Source organism: Hippopotamus amphibius, chromosome 6 (assembly GCF_030028045.1).
Source record: "Hippopotamus amphibius kiboko isolate mHipAmp2 chromosome 6, mHipAmp2.hap2, whole genome shotgun sequence".
Lineage (NCBI taxonomy): Eukaryota > Metazoa > Chordata > Mammalia > Artiodactyla > Hippopotamidae > Hippopotamus > Hippopotamus amphibius.
Window position 1 is genome coordinate 144,349,315 of NC_080191.1, and position 18,612 is coordinate 144,367,926.

Below are 18,612 nucleotides of genomic sequence, written 5' to 3' on the forward strand. Positions count from 1 at the left end.
AGTATTTTGAGTGGGTTTCTGTATGTGAGGAAAAGAAGTCTAACTAGAAGTCAGTTAGCAATACAGGCAGCTTAGGTTGAATAATGTATGGATGTCTTCCAATGAATTGAGAAGGAGAAACTATCTTCTCTCCATGGTTCTCTGGAGTCTGGCCTTAAACCAAAGACATATACATCCAGTCACATATCTTAACAAAATTTAACACTCTGTGACAACAGAAATCTCAGAATACCAGCCTGAGAGGGGCCCAGAGATCTTCTAGGACACTAGGCCGTAGATCTCTAACTTTTCTCACAGAATTCTTCCTTCAGTCTATGAAGAACCTCTTCATAAAAAAAATATGCAACTACAGATGCTTTTGTTGGGCAACTCAACACCTCTTTATATTCCCCCACCAGATCAAGAAACCCTAAGATTCCCCAGAACTCAGTTTGAAAGCAATTAAGCTCTCATTTTATATGTGGACTATAAAGGATTTAAGAACTGCCCTCTGGGAACATAACCAGGAGGCTTTATCTCTGAGACCATCTATAATCCCTGGCTCTACTGTACGAATATTCAGCAGTCCTATAAGAAGAAATTATATTTGTTCTCTATGTATTCTTGTGAAAATCTGCAACATCATAGGTTTCAAAATATCCTAATATTGGAACATTCATTTGAGACAAATATTTCCTATCACTGTATTTTTAACAGAGCGCACTGAAAGTCTTTGCCAAAGCAGATTGGATTTGGGCATCAGCCCAAAGACTGAACTTTAAAGAGATGTGGAATGTATTTTAAGAAGTCCTAAGGTGAAAACTTGAAGCTGAATAATGATGATATCTCTATTTGTGTAACTCAAGTATGTCTTTCAGACTCAAAAAGAGGTACGGTTTCTGTAAGAAATTGAATGATGTTAAGTACAACAGTGTCTCTTAAATTTGGCTTATTTAAATCTCAAAAGGTTGGTTTCTACCACATATTTCAAACCACATTAACTGCAAAATGCATATATTCTGAAAGCAAGAAGCTGTAGATCAGTAATGAGACTAACATTAGAGGCTGTAACAAAGAGGCCAATTGCCTCAGTAGCCATGCTCCCCATCTTCCCTAGCAACACAACCCCAGTTTTATTCTGAGCAGCAATATGACCACTGAAGCAGCTACATTTCCAAGCTCCCTTGCATTTAGACATGGCTAAGTTCTGGCCAATAAGATGTAAAGAGAAGTGTTGCTTGAGATTTGCAGAAAGGCTGGTTTCAAGGAAGCTGCCTCAGTGAGGAGGTGCCCATCTTGCTCTCCCTACTGCTCCCCTTCTCAATGCCTCAAACTCAGATTGTGACAGCTAAAGATCTACAACCATCTCCTATGACCAGGCGACCTTGAGAATGGAAACAACGTAGTGAGATGTATCTACCCAATGAACTCTTGACTAATCCCAGACTTTACACACCAGGGGAATAAACTCCATGTTATTCCATTCTTTGATGTTTCCTGTTATTAAAATTAAACCAAATTCTAATTGATTCAGTAGTCTAACTTACAAGATATTCTTCCAGGGCTTTGGCATAGGAGGTCAGAGGAGACAGTAGATGTGATGATTACTTTTGAAAAATAAAATGTGCATCTGTTTATCTCCTGCCTCCACTTGCAGTTCTCATTTTTTTTTAATTTGTTTATTTTATTTTATTTATTTTATTTTTGGCTGTGTTGGGTCTTCGTTGCTGCGCACAGGCTTTCTCTAGTTGTGGTGAGTGGGGGCGGCTACTCTTTGTCTGGGTGTGTGGGCTTCTCATTGTGGCAGCTTCTCTTGTTGCAGAGCACAGGCTCTAGGCGTGTGGGCTTCAGTAGTTGTGGCACATGGGCTCAGTGGTTGTGGCTGCCGGGCTTAGTTGCTCTGAGGCATGTGGGATCTTCCTGGACCAGGGCTCGAACCTGTGTCCCCTGCATTGGCAGGCAGATTCTTAACCACTGCGCCACCAGGGAAGCCCCACAGCTCTCATTTTCTAAGCACAGAAGCTGTTTAAGAACTCTGCCATCGTTTGAATAAACAACAACAAAACGTTATCCTATAAAGGTATGACAATTACCTAAATAATGTGAAACTATATCAAAACTTACCTTAAAACATCTCTTTCATAGTTAACTAATGTTGAATATATAAGGTTTAGTTAATTGTAAATAGGGATGAAATACGTTTCCCCTCAGAAATCTTTCTGAACACTTGTAGGTAGAATAATGTGCATTTGTTTCCTGGTTAGAAAATAATTCATATTGCTGCCTTCAGGCAGAAATAAGGGCATATAGAGAGCCCTTTCACACCTTTGTTTTCATTACTGTTATTGTATAGTGTATGTATTTGAAAAGGAAAAAAAAAAGCACAAGATAATCCCATCTGTCAATTAATTCTTTTCATTTTAAACATAACTGTCACCTCATGGAGAACATTGAGAATCTCTCCTTTTCCTTAACTATGCAAGACATTTGTATTAAAAGAGGAGGATCTTTATTTCCTTAGAGTTTATCTGTGCCTGCTGGTTATTCCCCAGCTAAAGCCGTAATCCTGTTTGCAACGCCATAATCATTTACCCAGCAAACAGTCAGGGTGTCACTAACAAAGAATTATGACTTTGGGTGGGGGATAAACTACAGGCTCAGATGAACTCTGAGGAAATAAAGATTGTTTTCATGCAAATGTGGTTAGTAATAAATAACCAGGGATGAAAATTAAGATGAAACAGAATACTCTATAAAAACAGATTTGGGGAGGTATAAACAGTATGTTTTTAAAATTTCTCCTTTTTGGAAGTATGATGCACAGGGTGTTCATAAAATACCAGTGCAATTTTAATATTTAAAAACTCTGAATTTACACATGACAGAAGAAATCTATAAACACAGGGAATAATGGTTCACAAAGATTTTTAACAAAATTTACATATTTAAGTTTCAACATAAATGCCAGCTTTACACGATATTCAATCTAATTGTCCAACTCGCTGAAAGCATTCTTCACTTTTGACATTGAGGGATTGTTGTGGGTCATTTATGTTGACTTGGGCCTAAATTCACTAATTAATCCATCCATTAATTTGTCTGTATATTCAATGATTATAGGGTAATAGGGTAAACTCATGAGAAGTGATAAGAAGCATGGCAGGGCCCTATCCAGTCCAGTTCCCACAGGGTTTTTGCACTTATTACTGCATTTTATACTCACGTCATCTTTTTTTTTTTTTGGCTGCACCACATGGCATGTGGGATCTTAGTTCCCTGACCAGGGATCAAATCTGTGCCCCCAGCAATGGAAGTGTGGAGTCTTAACCACTGGACCACCAGGGAAGTCCCCACACCATCTTTTGAGCTAAGTCAGTATCTTTTTCTCCAATTCATGAAGAACATATTCAAATAAGTGATCTGTCATCTACTAAACAGTGTAACCTAATAACCTGCATTTCTCTCACTGTATATATCATGCTGTCTCACCCTGGAAAGTTAGGGACTGAGACAGCTTATCAGTTGGATCCTGCACATTCATTCATCCGTCCATTACTAATGACCACACAATCTCAGCCAGGCATATGATAGGGGCTAAGCTTACAGTGGTGAACAAAACAGATATAAGCCATGCTCTGCACAACTGTATCATCTAGTTGAGAGACAGACATCAAAAAAAAAAAAAAAACCCACACAGATTAATAATTTTAAGTGCCACAAAGGAAACAGCAGGATGCTGTGAGAAAGAATAAAAGGAACAAGGGGAATTAATTTAGATAGAAGTTAGAGAGCCTCTTGAGAAGGTACATTTTGAGACCTTGGAGATGAGAATTGGCAAGTGCCCAAAATCAAGATGAGCTAATCATTGCTCAAGATCTTTCCAACAACTGAATCATAGGGACCAGGAGAACTGGTTTTTCTGAATCAAGGCATTATTTAAGGTATTTGAGTGACTTATTACAGAGATGGAGCCATTGTATAACATTCATTTGTCCAAGAAAAATTTTCTGTATATCTCACATATAAAACACAGAATTAGGTGGTCTTAAGGGTAGGGTGTGCCACTGACCTGTGTTATGCATCAGATGTGAATGACTTCAATGAATATCAAACAACATATTGAAACTATTAAATATAATTTAACTTCAATTTGTTTTGTTTCCATCATGTGTATGGCCAGAGTTGTAAAATTACAGAATTTCCTATGGCTATAAGAAGGAGGCAAATCTGCATATAAACTGCTAAATCCCAACATGCATGTCAAAGCATGTGATCATTTGTCCAATAGTTGCCAGAAGCACACTGTACTAACTCTAGCATTAGGAATATGGTTGTGATTCTTCTAGAATGTCTGTAACTCTCTCAACTCCACAGTCAGAACTAGGTGCATGCCTTTAACAGCGATTTTGAGCTTGATCTCCAAGATGAGAGAACACATTGAAGCTGCTTCAGGCAAGGGCTCTAATCTTATTTAGTTTTTATTTCCTCATTAGACTAATGGTAAATGAATTAAGGAATTTTTCTAAATGTGTGGTTATGGGAAGCAAATAAAGGCAGAAGGGGGTCTGCTCTGCTCCAGAGGACCCTCATGTTTAATTTCAATGTTATATTGGAAGTCAAATGATAGAGTCAATGGTACCCTCCTTATTTCAAATTCTGGCCAGAAATGCATTGATGACAACTAATTATCAGCTTAATTTTTATTTCAAAATTCTTATATTCTAAAAGGTAATGGCATCTTATAAAATCTTCTTCTGAGCCAGTTTATAAAAGACCCAAGCTATGACCAAATACATGGAAGGAATAGTAGTGGTCCTACTTTCCTAATGAGAATAGGACAACATCTCCTGCCATTTTGTCTGAGAAAAAACATCAGAGTTTTATAAATTACACCCAGAGGAACAATTTTCTTTTTCACCAAAAGGGAAAAGGAAGATGTCTTAGAGCAAAGGAGGAGAGGGAGAGCCAAGAAACTTTAAACCTGAGCAGACACGCTAAAAAGAAAAATAGCATCTTTTCCTATCTGAACAGATGAAGAGGAAATCCCCATTTTAACTACAGATATTAAAATTCAGAAAGCTAGGAGCCTCAGGATAAGATGCCAGGAAAGCTTTTGACACAAATGATAAAGATCAAGGGTGACTCACTTTGTCTTTCTATGGGATTGTGGTAGAAGTGCTAAGAGAACAATAACAATTACTGAGGAGTCACACTCTTGATTTTAAGATATTGATTTCTTTTGAAAAATTTTATTCTGATAGTATGATTGGATTTCCTGATCACTTATTGTTCACTCAGGTTAACCACTTTTAATAAATGGCATTTTTATGCTAAAAGACATAGAAATGGCTATAGGTTCTCTTCACCATCATTTTCTATCCTGTCAGTAGATGATGTGTGTGAATGCCAGTGCAATTTATTGATGCCGTGAAAAAAGTATCAAAGATCGACCTACACGAAGCAGCCGTCGGTCTCAAGGGATTTCTACCCAGAATCTCAGAATTTAGAATCTCTGAATACTACTCAGAGTAAAAGAGTTTGAACCCTGAGATATGACTGTGCTGTGGTGATGTCATAACCAACCTGTAGGGATGTTTTTCTGAGAAGTCAACAAACTCCTTAAAGAGAAACTGTCCTAAAATGTCACAAAGTGACATCCATAAAACTATCCTCCCATGTCATCTTCTGCTTTTTTAATCCCTTACATTATAAAATTATGTAAAACCTTGAATACCTACCAACCCCAAGATCCACTACCACTCAAGACTAGCAAAACACTTCCAAATGTGTTATTTTCTTTGGCTATCACAACAATCCTTCAAACTGACTGTATTTGTATTAGTCAGGGTTCTCCAGAGAAAGAGAATCAATTGTGATGGCTAGCAAATTCAAAATTTACAGGGCAGGCCAGCAGGCTGGAGGTCAGGGAAGAGTTGATGTTGCAGTTTGAACCTGAAGACAGTCTGAAGGCAGAATTCTCTCTTCCTTAAAGGACCTCAGTCTTTTTTCTCTTATGACTCAAAGGATTGGAAGAGACCCACACACACTATGGATGGTAATCTGCTTTACTCAAAGTCTATTGATTTAAATTGTTAATCTCATCTAAAAAAATACCTTCATAGAAATATCTAAAATAAAGTGTGACCAAATATCTGAGTACCTTAGCCTGGCCAAGTTGACACATAAAATTAACCATCACACTGGCCCTCCCAAAATAAGGTATGTAGGGGATCTTTTCTGTGTTTTACTAGAACAGAGAATGGCGAGTATAATGTCCATTTTATTTTAGGTCCCCTTTTTCTCTTCTAGCAGCAACTTTTTCTTTTTTTTTTTTTCGGCCCACGGGCTTAGTTGCTCCGTAGCATGTGGGATCTTCCTGGAGCTGGGATCGAACCCGTGACCTCTGCATTGTCAGGCGGATTCTTAACCACTGCGCCACCTAGGAAGCCCAGGCAGCAACTTTTGATGTATCCAGAACTTCTATAAATGTCAAAAACACTAATAGGAAAAAAAAACTGTAATAAGCAAAGTAAAAAATGGATTCCAGGCTCAATTAATGATACTGCCAAGTATAACTTGGCCATCAAATGTACACTGATGACATAATTATTTAAAATGTAATTTAACAATTAAGTTTTACTTTAAAGATAATCATGTACTAATTTATATAATACTGTACATCAACTATACTTCAATAAAAATAAATTAATTAATTTTAAAAAGATAATCATGTACCATCTTACCATAAATTCTTAGAAACACAGTTACAACTTACTTTTTAAATTTCACCAAATTTTACCAGTATGATCTTCAACATAGATTAGTGTCTGACATACAATATACCATTTGGAAGAAAAAGCCCTTAAACTTGTAATTTCACTAACTTTTATTAGTCTGCAAACCTTGAAGTAGCAGAGACAATAATCAAAATCTCCAGCACCTGAACAGGTAATCACTTGATTACTTTTTTCAATGTAATGAACTTTTTCAAAGTAATGAACAAATGATCATTAGGTACTCTTTGACCAGGGGAGTGTAATGACATGCTGCTCATCAAGAAAATCTTCTTCCTCTTCATCCGTACTGCTTTCAGAAACTGTCAGCAAAGACTGGATTTCAGTATCTTTTTCAGAAGAGCTGGAAATACATTAAAAGATCAATACACAATATACACAACCAGGTTTCAACTCTTCATTTATCTTCTGATCAATACTACACACATTGAAGTCATTGGAGGCAGGCAGATGCGAGGGGGCTGTCTTAGACTAAGACCATAATTTTCAATGTGCCCAATACACCAAGCCTCCTTGTAATGAGAGATTCTCATCATTCTCCCTCTGCCAAGAAATAAAGCCATGGTGCAACCAAGGAGAGAAGATTTTATGGTCTCTGGTTGTGTCTTTCATTGATGATTCAGAAGGTACTTCAGAAACTTGCAGAGCCTCCGGGTCGTCGTTAAGAATATTCATCATTACATTGGCTGCTTAATAGAATTCCAATGAATAGACTGCCAGATAAAAAACCTCTTTTGTGTACAGTAAATTAGGACTATGTGGAAAGCCAGTCAAGATATGCCAAAGCCAAAATTAATGACACATATATAGTTATTTTATTTTGTTGCATTTTATGGTGGAAAGGATCTCATGGAAACTCTAGTGTGTTTGAGGTTTGGGAAAAGATGTAGAATAGGGGAACAGAGAAGAGCCTGCATAGTTCAGATACTTTGGTCCAAATTATCTAGAATTTCAGCCAATGTATGCTACTAAATAATATACACTACTTCACCCTGTGATGGATAGAACTTTTCTTTGGATTTTATGCCCAGTACAGGATAAACCAGCATTTTCTAAACTCTTGTCTATGGACAAGTTCATATCTAACTATGATTTAAAAAAAAAGTTTTCACTGGTCTAAGAAGAGAAAAGAAGGACAAGGTAATAACTTTTTCATGTAATTTTTAATTGTAAAGGACTGTGCTTTATTCTTTTAGTATATTCTCCTTATATTTAGTACTAAATGTCCTTCCTTTTATGAAATGATGGTGAGCGTATGAGGTTAGTTTAGTTACTTTGTTCTTAATGACTTTTTTAGGGGAAAAAATAGCAGCTTTATATCGATCCCTTAAAAAATATATATGTGGTGTTGGAAATGCAAAAATTCTCAGACCACAGCTAAACGATTTCCTCCTTCAGAAAGATAGAGTAATGGACTCTTGATTCCCTTTTACTGCAATATTAGACTTCAACCAATCAAAGGAATTTACAATTCAAAGGACTTTCATTTTACATTTATCTCAGTCTTTTTAGAAGAATTCCTCTTCCTTTTCAGTCATAACCTGACATGATAGACTACTTTTTTGAAGATTTATTAGTATATCCCATGCTCCTTACAAACTGGTCACCATCTCTAAATAAAAGCTCTTATCTCATGTAAGGAAACAATGAAATTATACAGGTTAAAATATGCTATCATTAATGATCTAGATTTGATTTCAAGAAAGACACTTCTCAATATTCTATTCTAAAAGCTTTATTCACATTGAGTAAGAGTCTATTAATGCAAAGTATTGAAATTTAGTAAGTTAATGAATACAAGTAAGGCAATTGTTTTTCAATATAAGAAGAAATGCTGAAGGATTATTAAATTCCAAATGTCTTTTCATTTTCCTGACACACATTGTGCAGCAGAGAATTATCTCTTCACATTAAAGTAACAGCTTCATAAGCCTTTCACTAAATCCTGATAATAGGTCAGCAAAGGACCTAAACATTTTACAAAGAATGGCCATATAAAGTACACAGATGAGGACAATCTTTCTTTGTGTAGTAACGATGACTAGTTGGGGCCTGTCAAAAATTTTACTATGCATATCTGTACATATAAGCTGCAGATTTAACCTACCTCTGTTCCTCAACTCCACAGGGACCCCTCGCTCGTGAGGTCTTAAGGAAATTTAGGGTAGTCTGACTTATATTCAGCGAATGGTTGTTGAAGGCTGGTAACTCTTCTGTGGTTAGGCTGTAGAGTTTTTCTGAAGGATCTGAAATATTTTATTTCATGCATTGTCAACACATAAATTCAAGAAACAAATGTACAGCATATGGTGCTGGAAGGTTACTCAAAGTAAACTACAAGCAGTACAAAGATGGTCAGTACAGATTTTTCAATCATCTCAGCTTTTTAGTGTTGGTGGGGTGGGGAGAATGTGAGGTACGTTTGATCTGAGATTCCAAACGAGGGCACGGGTATCAAGTCACTTTAATCACATTGATTTATTTTTAGCAAATTCCCCAATTTTTTTCAGCTTTGTGGAGATATGATTGTGTAAGTTAAAGGTGTACAATGTGTTGATTAGAAACACTTATATATTGTAAAATGATGACCACCATAGTGTAAGTTAACACCTCCATCATTTCACATAACTACCATTTCTTTTTTGTGGTGAGAACATTTAAGATCTCTCTTAGCGACTTTTGAGTACATAATACAGTATTACTAACTCTAATCTCTACGCTGTACATTAGATCCCCAGAACTTATTCATCTTATAACTGGAAGTCTGTACCATTTGACTAACATCTCCCCATTTCTCCCACTCCCCTCCCCTGGTAACCACCACTTTTCTCTGATTCTATGCTTTTGGCTTTTTCAGAGCCCACATGTAAGTAATATTTGTATAGTATTTGTATAGTATAGTATAGACAGTAATTGTCTTCTTCTGTCTGACTTTACCTAGCCACATTGATTTTTTTAATGTGCAAATTTTGATTCTTGACATTTTTGTGTCAAATGCCCTGAACATTCTTAAAGTTCCAAAGAAAATCCAGCAATCTTCTTTTCAGTTACAATATTGTGCAACTCCTCAAATTGCCTGAATGTTAAACACTTTATTATACCTTTTTCTCTTCTAAGAAATAAAAGGTTTGCCCCCACACAGCCTGAGGCAAAGGTTAGTCTTGGAGAAGCTACCCTTTCTTTTCAGACTTTCTTGCTTTGTTTGGGTAGATGATAACCATGTGAATATGAAAAGGGAGAAACCTTAAATCTTTTTCCTTTTCATGAAGTTGGACAGTGATTCAGCGTGGGTAAGGACAAATAGTGCAAGTTAAATAAGCAAACATATAAGCAAACACATCTTTATATGAACTACCGAAAAGTCAAGTATAGAAATAAATACAATTACTGCTTTAGACAGGCCTTTATGCTTTCGTTTTGTCATTGATAAAGTTGTAAGAGCCATCTAACTTATGCAGGAGGTTATGCTATGGTGACTTTTAAAACCTATTTTTCCCATACAGGACCAGGAAAGACTGCATTGATGTTTACACTGGAGATTTTACTCTATAGCTGTCAAGTCAGCTGATTGTTGAGGAGTGGACTGCAGTTAAATCTTTTCTATCCCTGGAGTAAGGGTGTATGTATGTTCTCTGATCACTGAAGAATCTCTTAAATGCAATAATAAAGAATAGCAAAGGGGAAAATTTGACTAAGCACAAAGTTCTACAGTGTATTTCTAAAACTCAGGTCATTTAAAACACATACATAAAACTTTATTCCACAGGGAAATAAATACATAGGAGTAAAGAAATGAAGTAAAGAAGAAAGGAAGGACCAAAGAAACAGGTTAAAAACTTCGAAGAACAGAAACAAAGCAGACAGGCTATTTCCCAATAAGGAATTCACCACCAACAACAAAAACAAGAACAACTTCTAAAGGACTAGATACACATACAAAGGACACCCCAATGTTCAGGAGGTGTGACAATCGGGACCCTCACCCTGTAACCTGTGAGCCCACGCCCAGCCAGCCAGCCTCTTTCCCCTCCGCCACTGTCTTGCCTTATTCTTCCTCCAGCCCTTCTTTCCTTTGCCTTCACTCTGCCCACACCCTCTGCCCCTCAAGCGATCATCATGGTGCTTTGAAGGAAGGGTTTCACACTATGTAAGTGGCAAGACTGCAGTCTGCTGGTAAGACAAAGGAATGTGGGGTAGACTGCCTGGGTTCCTGCCTGGGCACTTCCCAGCACCCAGGGGAGACAGTTACTGCACCATCCAGACCTCAGTTACTGTAGCCACACAGTGGGGACTAAAAGCTGCACTGGCCCCATCTACCTCACGGGGCAGCTATGAAGATCAAATGGAGCAACAGTTCATCTAAGAACAAACGGGGATTATTATTACTCATTGAATGGTTTCATATTCCTTACATTAGAAAGTTTTTAATATGTTGACTTTCACGTCTATGTGTCACTCAATTTTTTTTTCCTGAAATTCAAAGATGCCCTAAAGCAAAAAGATTGCCATTCTAATCCAACTTAACCTGACTGTGTTTACAAGGGTTATGTAGTTAATTAGCTGCCTAAATCCTGATTAGCCCTTTTACAGTTTCATAACTCACTTGATGGTCGAACTTTGAATTGCTCAGGAAACTACTGCCTCACTATTTTACTTCACAGGCAGTATGGCTACATCTGCTAGTATCAGGTAGATTTTCATTTTTTCTTGTGTAAGTAAAAGTCCTTTTCTCTCTTTAATTACTTGGCTCAGTACCTGTGGACTCACACAAGCATAAGATTGTCATGGGAATTTAAGGACCACAAAAACTCTTAAACCACAAATCAGAATGAATTTAAAACAAATAAATCATTTTTAACTCTTGAAAAGGTGAATGATTTGCTGTGTATTATTACTGATACTTTCTCATAATGCATATCTTCTGATATTTCCAAATTCTTCAGGCTAACAATATCCCAAAACTGACAAAGTGCCTGGGTAAGTAAATTATACTGATATGTTGAGCTCATTAAGGGAGCGAATATAGTGTTATTTACAAAGATATTTGTGGAGTGAGTAATAATACGGCATGAACTATAGCAAACTATAATTCTCACAGTGACCCAGAAGAAAATATAGTTCTAAGAATGGAAACAGCTTTTATACGTTTTTGACTAAAAATTGGACTTGCTGAGAGCGCCTTACCTTACTGCATGTCCAAAGCACCACCCACTAGTTTCTTATATAATTTAACAGTGTTTTCAAGACAGACTATATGCTAGGCACTTAAATGTTAAAATGCATGTATGTGTGTGTGTGTGTGTGTGGAGAGAGAAAATTTTTATAAATATAATAAATATATACCTGTACTCAAATTCAATCATTGAACAATTTTAGGATAGGGCCTATTATCATACTCATCTTTCATACATGGAAACTGATTCAGAGTGAGATTAAGAAAGCAATTTGCCCCACGTCAAAAACCTAGGAATTGCTGGTTCTAAGTGTCAAAGCCAGACTTCCTGGCCCCAGAGCCTGGCTCTCAACCACCCTGCTTTGCTGCCCCTTGTCTCCTGATTCAGCAGGAAGTAGTGTCTGCAACCTGCACATGTGTGTGCGCACGTGTGTGTGCATGTGTGTGTGTGTGTGTGTGTGTCCCAGCCCCACCCCCTCCTGAAATGGCTCTACTGTCAAGCATTAGCAATCAGAGTCACAAAGGAGAAACACTACCCAATGTAGTTATTTTCTGTCTTCTTCTCCAGGCTCCTTGGCACGACTCTTCTCCCAGAACTTAAAGGAAGTGGATGTATCTATCCTAGACTTCTTAAGAAAACAAGTCAGAAGGTTTGCTGCTCACAAAAAGGCAGCTTTCACAGGGATGCAAACTTATTTACATTTGTATAAGTGTTCAATTGTGTAGCTGTGTCTGTGAGAGACCAGACCTCATGAAGAGTAATTCCAGAACACACCATGAGTAGTGATATGTAGGTGGAATTTTTCTGCCCAGTGATGCTGAACAGAATACTAAAACCTGTGTGGTATCAGTGAATTTTCCAGAATAAGGCCTGATTGGACCACAGCATCTGTCACCTCACTGGCTGTTGGGATGATTCAGCTGATGTGCTGTTGTCTTCCTTCCTCAGCTCCAGCTGAGTGTCTCCAAAGCTGTGCACTTGTCCAAGGCCAATTGTCCCAAACAGAAAGAGAGCCGTTCCTAGGCTGAGTGTGTATAAGTGATATTGGTGTTTAAGGATGAGGAAATGAGTGACACAGGGGAAAAGTGAAGCATGTAAGGACAAACCTGAGAGAGGAAATGGAAAAGCTGGGAGGTTAGAAACAAAAAGAACTACTGCTTGTAACCTAGGAATAAACCTGCCTAAGGAGGCAAAAGATCTGTATGCAGAAAACTTTAAGACATTGATGAAAGAAATCAAAGATGACACAAACAGATGGAGGGATATACCATGTTCCTGGATTGGAAGAATCAATATTGTGAAAATGTCTGTACTACCCAAAGCAATTTACAGATTCAATGCAATCCCTATCAAATTACCAATGGCATTTTTCACAGAACTAGAGCAAGAAATCTTATGATTTTTATGGAAACGCAAAAGACCCCGAATAGCCAAAGCAATCTTGAGAAGGAAAAATGGAGTTGGTGGAATCAGGCTTCCTGACTTCAAACTATACTACAAGGCCATAGTGATCAAGACAGTATGGTACTGGCACAAAAATAGAAAGGATGATCAATGGAATAGAATAGAGAACTCAGAAGTAAGCCCAAACACATATGGGCACCTTATCTTTGACAAAGGAGGCACGAGTATACAATGGAAAAAAGACAGCCTCTTCAATAAGTGGTGCTGGGAAAATTGGACAGCAACATGTCAAAGAATGAAATTAGAACACTTCCTAACACCATACACAAAAATAAACTCAAAATGGATTAAAGACCTACATGTAAGGCCAGACACTAGAAAACTCCTAGAGGAAAACATAGGCAGAACACTCTCTGACATACATCAAAGCAACACCCTTTTTGACCCACCTCCTAGAATCATGGAAATAAAATCAAGAATAAACAAATGGGACCTCATGAAACTTAAAAGCTTTTGCACAGTGAAAGAAACCATAAACAAGACTAAAAGGCAACCCTCAGAATGGGAAAAAATAATTGCCTATGAAACAACGGACAAAGGATTAACCTCCAAAATATACAAGCAGCTCATGCAGCTTAATACCAAAAAAGCAAATAACCCAATCCACAAATGGATGGAAGACCTAAATGGACATTTCTCCAAAGAAGACATACAGATGGCCAACAAACACATGAAAACATGCTCAACATCACTCATCATCAGAGAAATGCAAGTCAAAGCCACAATGAGGTATCACCTCACACCAATCAGAATGGCCATCATCACAAAATCTGGAAACAACAAATGTTGGAGAGGGTGTGGAGAAAAGGGAACTCTACTGCACTGTTGGTGGGACTGTAAGTTGGTACACCAACAATTTGGAGGTTCCTCAAAAAACTACAAATAGAACTACCATATGATCCAGTAATCCCACTCCTGGGCATATACCAAAGAAAACCATAATCCCAAAAGAAACTTGTACCATAATGTTTATTGCAGCACTATTTACAATAGCCAGGACATGGAAGCAACCTAAATGCCCATCAACAAATGAATGGATAAAGAAGATGTGGCATATATACACAATGGAATATTACTCAGCTATAAAAAGGGATGAGATGGAGCTATATGTAATGAGGTGGATAGAACTACAATCTGTCATACAGAGTGAAGTAAGTCAGAAAGGGAAGGACAAATATTGTATGCTAACTCACATATATGGAATCTAAAAATGGTACTGATGAACTCAGTGACAAGAACAAGGACACAGATACAGAGAATGGACTGGAGAACTCGAGGTATGGGAGGGGGCGGGGGGTAAAGGGGAAACTGAGACGAAGCGAGAGAGTAGCACAGACATATATATACTACCAACTGTAAAATAGATAGTCAGTGGGAAGTTGTTGTATAACAAAGGGAGTCCAACTCGAGGATGGAAGATGCCTTAGAGGACTGGGGCGGGGAGGGTGGGGGGGACTCGAGGGCGGGGGAGTCAAGGAAGGGAGGGAATACGGGGATATGTGTATAAAAACAGATGATTGAACTTGGTGTACCCCCAAAAAAATAATTTAACAAAAAAAAAAAAAAAAGAACTACTGCTTGTAAAGTGTTTCATTTGTAAATAATGGAACTTATCAATTTATCAAAATAAAAAACCCTTCATCTTCTGATTAAAAATTGTACGATTATCCTTTTGATCCAGTTCAAATCTGACATGTGTCATTTTAGAATTGGCTTTTAAAGTGAAAATCACCTCCAAGGATATTTCCATTTGATTTTCAGTAATGTGGAGTTAGGCAAATGAATGACAGGTAAAGATGGATCACAATCTCTCCTCCCCCAATCCCTAATGAAATGAGTAGAAAAGGCAGGAAAATAAAAAATAAAATAAAATCATAAAAGGAACCAAAGGAAAGAGGTACAAGTTCACATAATAAACTTTGACAAGGGACAACCAAATGAATGAACAGAAGATTCATTAAGGTATAGCTGGGGGCTATTGCTGTCCCCCCTTCCCCTCCCCACCCAATATGCACACAAACTAGTAACAGGAAAAGGAGAGTCATCTGAGGTGCTGACAAGTCTCACCGATACCACAACGATTTAGAGAAAAGTGAGTGAAGGGGAAGTAAGGAGAAAACATTTTAAATATTTTTAAACCCTAAACATCCACCATAAGATCTTAGCAAAGGCAAGAAAATTGCAAACCTGAAGATGTCCCCACAGGGACAGAACACACTTGAAATCAGGTCCAGTAAAGTTTGGTGTTTAATAAAATCCAGAAAAAAAGACACGAGAGCCCAGATCCTCCAACAAAGGAGGCTGAACTCCCCAGTCCTTCATCTATCCTCCCTGTTCCTTTGAGCCAGCAGGATACAGAAAAGAGTACAACAGCCAATCCCCAAATAGCAGCTCCAAAGAGAAGATTGACACATCTCAGTACAGGTGGAAAGCATTTCAGGGAGAATGCAGTCTCATTTTATCAGAAAAGACAGAAGATATGAGCAAAACCACCCATAACACATGTGAGCAAGTAAGATACAACGAAATGACAGCAACTATTTATGCAAACAAACTGGAATCCAAGAATCCACAGCACACAAAGAATGATTAAATGAAAGACCAATCTGGTAGTTAACAGTTCAAGACCATAAGAAAGTTCCCCCGTAAGTCCTTTGGCTACAAAAGAAATAATGAAAATGACCTTTTTAAAAAGAATAAAACTAATATCAAAGATCAAACAACATGTCAGACATCAAAAAGGAAAATAAATTAAATGATCACTTGTTCCTGGATTGTATCTTGCACCAGAAAAAAAACAAGCTATAATGAACATCATTGAGACAATTTTAAAAAATTAGATATGCACTGTGGATTAGAGAATTGTAGTGTGTCTTTGTTAAATTTCCTGATTTTGATCATTGTACTGTGGTTATATAAGAAAATGCTGTTGTTCATGAGAAATACACTGAAGTAATTTTTGGGAAAGGGTCATGATGTTTATAACTTCCTCTCAAATGGTTCAGAAAAAAAGAGTTGTGTGTGTGTGTGTGTGTGCACATACATGCAAATAGGATAAAAGACAAACAGCTGGTGAAAACTGGGTAAAGTGTATATGGGAGTTCCTTGTACTATTCTTGCATTCTTGCAAATTATCTGTAACTTTGAAATTATATCAAAGTAAAAATTACCAAAAAAGTCAAAGCAATACCTGTAAAGAGCTAATTTATTGTCAATCAATAAAGAATGGACTATAACCAGTTGAAAATTGAAATTCTGACATAGAAGACAAACGAGATAATCACAGTAAATGCAATGGAAAATAAAACAAGTTAAAACAGTTGAAGAAAACATAAGTAAATACAATGTACAAAGATCCCACATAAACAAAACAGGTCTCATCAGGAGAAAGCCAAATGGAACAGAAAAGCAACTCATATATACAATAGCAGACAATTTCTCTGAAAATAAGACAGAACTTATGTGCTTTAAGAATGCTGAATTACTGACATTGAAACACAATCTTGGTCCACTAACTGAATTTCAAAGATTAAGAAAAAAATTATTCTAACATCCAGTCAGGAAAGAAGCAAGTCACATGCAAGAGAGAGGGTGAAGTAAAAAATCAGAGAGACCTCAGACTACTTCACGGCAAAATCAGACCCAGGAGATGATGAAACAGTGTGTACAAGGTTTAAGAGAAAAGTGACCCAAGGAAATTACCCGCAGTCAATTTGCCATTCAAATACAAAGGTAGTAAGCATTCTCAGACATGACTAGACTTGAGTAATAGAGCTACCATGAGCTCTACCCACGCGGGGGTGCTGGTGGGGAGCTATTTGAAAGAACTATTTGACAACAAAATTCAACCAAACAAAAGTTAAATGGAAAAGCTGTGCCAAAGGACTAACACAATATCCAGGGACAGAATACACCGGAGAAATGTCTACTGAGTGCAGAGGAAGAAAACTGTGATCCACTAAATAACCCAGCTAACTTGCCAACTGACCCTAAAGATAAATCTCAGACATTCTCAAGAATGTCACAATCAAAACTTCTAGAAATGAATCAAAATAAAAGGTTCAAAATTGGTAATTCTTAGTAAAAATGCAAAATCTAGGGCCGCACCCCGGACATACTGAATCAGAATCTGCATTTTAACAAGACCCCTGGGGGACTTGTGTACACACTGAAACTTGAGAAACACTGTCAAAAGATGGAACAGCTCACTTGTCCAAGTGTGTTGGGTAGTGACTTTTATAAAACTACAGAGATTAGCCACTCATTGAGTTTGTAGGAAAGAGAAGAAAAAAAATTACTTTCTGTCCACATGAAGGTCCTTAAGCCACAATTTAACTGTGTATTATGTGAGCTAAGGGGACTATCTCTGATATAGCTGGGCACCCAAATGTTTTATAACATTTTCAGGGTGACATCGGGGAATAGTCAAGAAAACAGACACAAAGGTTGATGGTTAAAAGAGGAAAAGGGAAAGGCCTGTTTTCTTGGAGCATGAGATGAGGAATCAGGCAGAAGGCAGAGTTAATATTGTCTACAGTGAAAAAAATAGCATTACCTGCAAGATTTCTCAGTGCATTTAATTCTTTTTCCAAACTGTCTAAGGTTTGTTGATCAGCAATGTCGTCTAAGAAAGGCTCGTCGTGGTCAGTATCATCAATATATTCAACTTCTGAAATTTCAGAAGCAGCTCTAGAAAGTGATCGTGCAGCTGCACTTCTTGACCGGGGATGAGGAGAGGAAAGGCGGCTGGAACTTCTTTTCACAGAGTTGGAAAGTGGTAAATTTGCTGTTGAAGGTCTCTGTGATGTCTGGCCTAAAATTAAAAATTTAAATTTTTTTAAATTTAATTTTATTTTTTTAATTAAAAAATTTTAAATCAACTGTTTTTAAAATTCTGAATGACTGTTTAAAGATACAAAGACTAGTCTACTGAACTTAGAACAGTTAAAGTCATGCAACAGAGTTTATGAGAAAATAAACTTTAGAATATTATCCAGTTTGGTTTACCTCAATTTGTGAATCCCAAATCACTTTCCCTACGTCATAAAGAACACTTCTGGGCTATTCACCACTAATCTTTTCTACATTCAGAGAAAGGCAAGCTAATTTTAATATTAACTAAAACAAAACATCTGCAAACCCAGTCAACTTCAGAACAATTCAACACCCCAATCTTATCATCTACGCCATAGCCAACCATT

At 37.3% G+C, this 18,612-nt stretch overlaps 1 protein-coding gene across 2 annotated transcripts in view; it reads right to left on the bottom strand.

The window, feature by feature from the left end:
• Window positions 1–6,926: 6,926 nt before the first annotated feature.
• Window positions 6,927–18,612, bottom strand: part of ZBBX (zinc finger B-box domain containing) — a 97,658-nt gene continuing 85,972 nt past the window's right edge. For both annotated transcript variants that reach the window (XM_057739319.1, XM_057739318.1), the window contains 3 exons: window positions 17,967–18,224; window positions 8,881–9,019; window positions 6,927–7,116 (listed from right to left, as the gene is read on the bottom strand). In XM_057739319.1, coding sequence (XP_057595302.1) covers window positions 6,990–7,116; window positions 8,881–9,019; window positions 17,967–18,224 — 524 coding nt within the window. In that variant the 3' untranslated portion in view covers window positions 6,927–6,989. The remainder of the gene's footprint in view (window positions 7,117–8,880; window positions 9,020–17,966; window positions 18,225–18,612) is intronic.